The 7,577-nt window shown below is 38.0% G+C and overlaps 1 protein-coding gene across 2 annotated transcripts in view; it reads right to left on the bottom strand.

The window, feature by feature from the left end:
* LOC123963363 (myotonin-protein kinase) overlaps positions 1-7,577 on the bottom strand; it is an 82,513-nt gene that overhangs the window by 47,092 nt on the left and 27,844 nt on the right. The window contains exon 3 of one of the 2 annotated variants that reach the window (XM_046040173.1): positions 1,795-1,886. The exons of the other annotated variant lie outside the window; for it this stretch is intronic. Coding sequence (XP_045896129.1) covers positions 1,795-1,886 — 92 coding nt within the window. The remainder of the gene's footprint in view (positions 1-1,794; positions 1,887-7,577) is intronic. 2 annotated transcript variants of the gene reach the window in all.

Raw genomic sequence — 7,577 nt, 5'->3', positions numbered from 1 at the left:
GTTGAGGATAGCTTGCCTGTCTCGAGTTCTGTTTTCACTTTCCTCAGTAGAATGTTTGAAGTCTAGCCTATCAGACTTTTAAGTTTTGTATGGGTCTCGGTCAAGTGAGGACTTTGTTATTCGGTTGGATTTGAAGTATGTAATGAGAGCTATGTGGTGTGTTCAGGAGATGTAAATGGCATCTTCTTTGGTCTGTAATAAGTATGGTGCATGGTACCACCCTTTCCTTTTACACTCCTTATGGGAGAATTTCATATTGACCTTAATTGTTCTGGTAATGCTTATATGTTGCCTGGAGTTTAACAGAATTTAAGGGGGGTGTATGTAACAGTGTAAATAATTAACATATGTTTATGGTTAAATTCCTGTTAAAATTGGGACTATTAACCATGGTCTATCTACTCAGCGGTATCATTTTGTTAACAGAAATTCCCAGCAAAAGGTTGTTTTGGACCTCTGACCAACATCTCATTCATGCTGAGCAACTGTGGTTGTGTTTGTGTCCCATTGTTGCAGGTATGTTTATATATAAAACTGTTAAGCATTTTATTGCAGTGTATGTAGTTGACGAGTTAAACTGGCAGGAGTAAATTTGTGTAGGCTGCAGACAGGCCTGCTATACTCCATTGCACAGCATATCCTGGTTCTATATTTGTAAAACGGAGCCTTAGAGTGAGACTGGGTTAAAATGTAATCCATGTAATATGTCTATGGCGAGTTATTTTGAATATTGTCATTAAATATTATTGCATTTATTGTTGATAGCTTACTATTACAAGGCCTAGAATATGTTTTAATTTCGTATGTTTTTGTAACCTTTTTTTTTTAAATGTTTTTTTATATTCACATTTATATTTTTTTTATATATAACTGTACCACTATACGATCGCATTATGGGTGACCCACAGTAGTTGGGAATGCCATGCTATGGTTCAAGCAAGAGTGGACCTCTGACCAACTTCTCATTCATACTGAGCAACTGTGGTTGTGTTTGTGTCCCATTTTTGCTGAATAAACTATTCTGAGTGCTCAATCCATCTTGACTCCAGCGAAGTGTTTGGGGATAGCAGACAGAACAAAATAGAGAAAGTCACACTGGCACATGTGCCAAAGGTTGCTGACCCCTGTTCTATCTAATCCAAAGCCAGCAACCACTGCAGAATGAATGTTCACTGCTGGTGGCTGAAGGATAGATTGTGGTATATTGTATATATAGCTTTTCTTTGTGCCTTTCTCTCCTCCTCCTGCTTATTAACCCCACATGCACACGCCATGTGACCCCTGCAGCTAGCCGCTAGTGCGTCACCATTTTTGTAGTTCAGGAGAGATTGTTGGCAAGTCGTTGGCTGTGATTCTTTGTGTATAATGTTGTAGTAAGAGTTGGTTACCACGGTCAGTGTACAGATTCACCCTTCTCTGTTTGCCACCTATAGGTGCATAAAACCATTTAGACTGATTATTTTGCTCATACTGGGTTATTGGTCCATTCCAGGGTGGTGCCTCAGATTTATTAATTATAATTAATATTTTGAATATTCATACTTTGATTAATATTTCAAGAATATCTTGGATATTCAACAAATTCAGCTAAATTTTAAGATAAAAATACTACATAATGTTGCTTTGCAGCATCAGTGCAGTCAGGTCCGGTGACAATTTATTAATTAAAACACCATGCCATTGCTTATAAAAAGAGAAAGTAAAATTGTATAAGCAGCTAAATAAATAGTCTAATCAATGCTGAGTCAGAACATGCTGATTTCAAATACTTTCAAAAGTACTATTCCTGCTCACCTCACTAAACGTGCCTCGGCCGATGACCTTCAGGATGTGAAAGTCCTCTCTTTTGATACGAGTCCTCTTCACCTGCCTCACCAGGGTCTCAGCTGTGATTGCAGGAGAGAAGACAGGGATTGTGTCTACCAAAAGTTTTATTTGTATTAAAAATTATGGTATAAATCACTTCAAACTGCACTCTCATAAGTACATTTGGCACATGCTGTCTGGCCAATAAAAAGAATGAACTGATGCTTCTCAGCAGAGCAAACAGACTTTTCCAGATCTGCTGCCCTGTCTGCACCGAAACCTTGCTTGGTGAGCACATAGTGTACTACCACCTCTGCATAGCCTGCAGGCTCTCTCTTTGTGTTGTCCAGGGCTGGACTGGTAATCTGGCATTTGCCTGGTGGTCCGACACACCTTGGGGCGAATTTAGTTAGGATAGCCAGAAGGAAAGGATAGCCATGGTCACTGCCAGGCAGAGGAGGAGGCGTGTGACAGTGAAGCATAGGAACAGAGTGACCGTGAAAGGGCGATGGGACACTTGACAATTACAAGAACAACTAGACAGTGCAATTTCTGGAGAATCCTATATTATTGCTAACCTTTATTATTAGTGTGAATGCTGTGAAGCAGCACACTATTGTTATTCAAATCTATATTATTTTGAATTCTTCTTCCGTACGTTTTTTTGAGTGCTAACTACTTCTGCATACTTTGTGCTACAAAAACCATTCAGCTATTAAAATGTTCAGCTTTTTAAGGACATTTATGCTATTACATAACTTTTATACCTTTTACACTTTTTAAACTATTAAGCTTTTTATGTAATTTTTTAACATGTAAGTCAGTGGAGAAATCTTCAACTCCTCCTTAAACATCTTCATATTTCAAAGGCTACTACTTCTGCAAACTTTCAGCTACATTCATCAGTTCAACTGTCAATTGTTCAACAATCTTTAAGCTATTAATGTTGTATTCAACTTTTTGATATCTTCTACAGTTTTTTCACAGTCCCTGTTTTAGTTTTACAAAGATTTCAAGCCGTTTCTGAGTTTATAATGGAAACGGATGGGACGGAATGTGGTAGTAACTTCTGCAGTACTAATAGTAGTAATAGTAGTGGTAGTAGTAGTAGTTCATGCTGTAGTGGTGGTGGAAGTAGCACAAGAAGTATTAATAATGGTAGGAGTATTAGCAGCTGTGGTAGTAACTACTGTATTACTAATAGTACTAATAGTAGTAGTAGTAGTAGTAGTACCAGGTGGTGGTAGTAGTAGTAGTACTAGTACTAGTGAGTGCAGTAGTGGTGGTGGTAGTAGTACAAGAAGTATTATTAGTGGTAGGAGTATCAGAAGCTGTTGTAGTAACTACTGCACTACTGCATTACTAACAGTACTAATAGTAGTAGCAGTAGTAGTAGTAGTAGTACCAGGTGGTGTTAGTAGTAGTAGTTGTTAATGCAGTAGTAGTGGTGGTGGTAGTAGTACAAGAAGTATTAATAATGGTAGGAGTATTAGCAGCTGTGGTAGTAACTACTGCATTACTAATAGTAGTAGTGGTAGTTGTAGTACCAGGTGGTAGTAGTAGTAGTAGTAAGTGCAGTTGTAGTGGTGGTAGTAGTACAAGACGTATTAGTAGTCATAGGAGTATTAGCAGTTGTAGTAACTACTGCATTACTAATAGTACTAATAGTAGTGGTAGTAGTAGTAGGTAGTGCTGTAGTGGTGGTGGAAGTAGTACAAGTATTAATAATGGTAGGAGTATTAGCAGCTGTGGTAGTAACTACTGCATTACTAATAGTACTTATAGTAGTAGTAGTAGTAGTAGTAGTAGTAGTAGTAGTACCAGGTGGTAGTAGTAGTACTAGTAAGTGCAGTTGTAGTGGTGGTAGTAGTACAAGAAATATTATTAGTCGTAGGAGTATTAGCTGTTGTAGTAACTACTGCATTACTAATAGTAATAATAGTAGCAGTAGTAGTAGTAGTGGTAGTAGTAGTACCAGGTGGTGGTAGTAGTAGTAGTAGTGGTAGTAGTAGTTAGTGCAGTAGTGGTTGTGGAAGTAGTACAAGAAGTATTAATAATGGTAGGAGTATTAGCAGCTGTTGTAGTAACTACTGCATTACTAATAGTACTAGTAGTAGTAGTAGTAGTAGCAGAAGCAGTACTCTGGATGCAGTACAATGACTTTCATTCAACAAATAGGTAAACGTCTGTCCACCAATCGGAACACAGCATCAAGTGTGTGTGTGTGTGTGCGTGTGTCTGCCTTTGATCTTCTGTGCTTATTAACCAGCAATCCTATACAGGAAATTCTCTAAATCTTTGCCTCAAACAAACCTCCCTAAAGACAAAACTATAGGTCGTATCGGCGAAATGACCTGACCGTCAGCGGCAGAAGGCATTTGCGAATGATTTGATATATTTTTTGTGTGGATAAAGTTGAGAAAGGGACCACTTTGGCGAGTTGAAAAGAATTTATATTGGCTCCCAATGGAGAATTTTCTGTCACTCTTGTCCTTTGGAAGGGCACAGAGACAAATCTAAAAGTCCGAGGGATATCCTAAACACGTGAGGAATCACAACAAAAATATCTACATTTCTAGTATAAAATGATGCCTGAAGAGTTAAAATTGTGGTCAGGGCAGCGAGTTAAAGAGAATTTTTTAAGATGAGATTTTAAGCTCCACTCTGACGATGATGTCACGTGCTCTGACTCCCAACATTCCGTCCCATCCGCTTCCATTATAAACTCAGAAACGGCTTGAAATCTTTGTAAAACTAAAACAGGGACTGTGAAAAAACTGTAGAAGATATCAAAAAGTTGAATACAACATTAATAGCTTAAAGATTTTTGAACAATTGACAGTTGAACTGATGAATGTAGCTGAAAGTTTGCAGAAGTAGTAGCCTTTGAAATTTGGAGATGTTTAAGGAGGAGTTGAAGATTTCTCCACTGACTTACATGTTAAAAAATTACATGAAATGCTTAATAGTTTAAAAAGTGTAAAAGGTATAAAAGTTATGTAATAGCATAAATGTCCTTAAAAAGCTGAACATTTTAATAGCTGAATGGTTTTTGTAGCACAAAGTATGCAGAAGTAGTTAGCACTCAAAAAAACGTACGGAAGAAGAATTCAAAATAATATAGATTTGAATAACAATAGTGTGCTGCTTCACAGCATTCACACTAATAATAAAGGTTAGCAATAATATAGTTGGAATGCTGCAAGCATTCACATCCAACAAGCATAGGTTTCCACTAAACTGCTTCAGCTTCATCAGGCCAAGGAGGTCTACAGAAGAGGGAATAGAATCCTGCACAACCAGGCCAGAAAAAAAGAGATCAAAGTAAACTAAAAAAGCTGTTTTTTAGTCAACACTGTCAGTGTGGAGAAGCCTGCAGGACCACCAGCTACAGGAAACCATGCCCGTGAAGGACCATCAACTGGCAGAAGACCTGAGCATGTTTTACTGTAGGTTTGATGGCTGTGCCTCAGTGTATGAATGTGTGTGAATGGGGTGAATGTAACCATCACTCCTACTGATGGTAGGACTGATGGTTAAATTGTAGCTTTTGGTACAGGCCATGGTTGTTTCTCGCCTCGACTATTGCAATGCCCTCCTAGTGGGTCTTCCAGCTTGTGCGGTGAAACCATTTAAATGGTTCAGAATGCAGCATTGCATCTGGTTTTTGATCGGCCCAAAAGGACTCATGTCACTCCTTTACTCAGTGACCTCCAATGGCTACCCATGGCCTCCCAAATCAAAATTAAGGCGCTAATGTTTAATACTTTATATGTTGCATAATGTACTTGCCTCATCACGAGCCTTTGGTGAAAACGGTTTCATGCAAATAAAATACAATCAAACAAGAAACAGACTAACACTAGAATAAACAGAACACAAAGCAGACAAGACCAACATAATACAAACATTGAACAAGGAATAAATACAAAGATATAAACTAAGACACAAAACCAAAATACAGGAATGAAAACTAAGATGCAAGGCAAGACAGATACTAAGAGAACTAACATAACCAAAAGAATAAACATGGCTTCACAAAACCAAGATAGATGGAATAAACAAAGGAAAAACAGCAAATAACAAATCAGGCACTTGTAGATCTCTTGCTGTATTGATACTTTGTTGATGCTTGTAAGTTGTTCCTCAAATGTAAGTCGCTTTGAATAAAGGCTTCTGCCAAATGATTAAATGTAGATTTTCAGTTTCAACATTTGATAAGTTGTCTTAGTGCTATTTTCAATTAAATATTGGGTTTCAATGTTTTGCACATCATCACATTTTGTTTATTTACATTTTACACTTTTTTGGAAACAGAGTTGTACATTTAAAGAATTAGTAGTTCTTTTTAATGTTGACGCATTAAGAAAAATAGAAATCCATGACAAAATCACTTCCACGAAGTGTCTACACAACTTTATTTTGCATTGTTTGAGTGCATTTCCTGTTCTGCCAGGGGAGCTGCCCTGAGAGGGGCACCTGCACCAGAAGCATCCCCACATCCGTCTTAGATATTTTGTTTTACTTTTCATTTCAAGCTCAGCTTGTCGCCTGCTGGCTCAGCTCCATATTTAGGTATATTAATTTTTCACCAAAATGTTGAACTATTCCATTTAGGATTCAAAAGTAGTCACCACTAGGTATTTATTTGCTCATAAATTTCAATTAATTATAGCCTTTCTTTGCTTCCATAATTGCTCTTTTAAACACACACACTTTGAACATGGTTGTTGCATTTTCCTTTTCGTTCATTCATTCATTGCGTATGATTCATTTTCAGATGTGGTAATTTAATTTTGACTCTCAAACAACAGCCTCCTATAACCTGAGTACATGCATACTGTTTGCCACTCTGTGTGTTCTTCCAGCTGAACAGAAGATTCCATTAGCCATAAAGGGAGTTCCTCCTCAGTTGTCTGAACTGCAGTCCCTCTGTAAAGCTAAAAATAGCAGCTATCATTTATGAATCGTTTCCAGTCCTTCATTTTTATTTCCATTCACCACCATCTCACACACCGAAAGGAATGCAGGTGAGGCAGAGGTCACAGTCTAAACTGACGAGGAGAGAAAGCAACGTCAGACACACACTAATACTGTCGCATCAAAGTTAAAAGTTTCCTGAAGCAACAGGACAATCCTGTGAAAAGGATCTTTTATCTACTGTGAACACATACAGTGGCCCTGGGTCAGTAGACCAGGCCAGCAAGATGACCTATGCTGCGTCAGTCTGTGACAGAAAGAGACAGCATTCATTTTGATGTCATAAAGATCACTGACTTTTCAATTAAGGGGCAGCTGTGACTCAGGGGGTTGAGTGGTCGTCCACTAACCGGAAAGTCGGTGGTCCGATACCCAGTCTTCACGTCGAAATGTCCTCGAGCAAGATACTGTTCCATCACTGTATGCATGTGTATGAATGTAATTTCCGTTCTGATGCGCACTTGGCACAATAGCCTCTGCCATCAATGTGTGAATGGGGGAATGTGACGTAGTGAATATCACTTTGAGTGGTCACAAAGACTAGAAATTTATTATTTTACTGAACATGACCGTATAAATCATTCTTATATGATAGCTGATTTTTTTTCTCCCATGATGAAATAATAACTCCAGTGCTCTACCATACAGCTTCGCAGAAGAATTTCCAAGAAATTCTTACTATCTCAACACAAGAAAAAATAGAGCAGATCAGTCTTGAAGGGTTGTACAAAGTCAAAGTTAATTAGTCAAAAGAAATGTTTGGTATGGAAGCCTTGAAACTCAGTAAACTG

This window comes from Micropterus dolomieu, linkage group LG23 (genome assembly GCF_021292245.1).
Source record: "Micropterus dolomieu isolate WLL.071019.BEF.003 ecotype Adirondacks linkage group LG23, ASM2129224v1, whole genome shotgun sequence".
Taxonomy (NCBI): domain Eukaryota; kingdom Metazoa; phylum Chordata; class Actinopteri; order Centrarchiformes; family Centrarchidae; genus Micropterus; species Micropterus dolomieu.
Note: the sequence above shows the minus strand (reverse complement) of the source record. Positions and strands in the feature narration are given on the sequence as shown.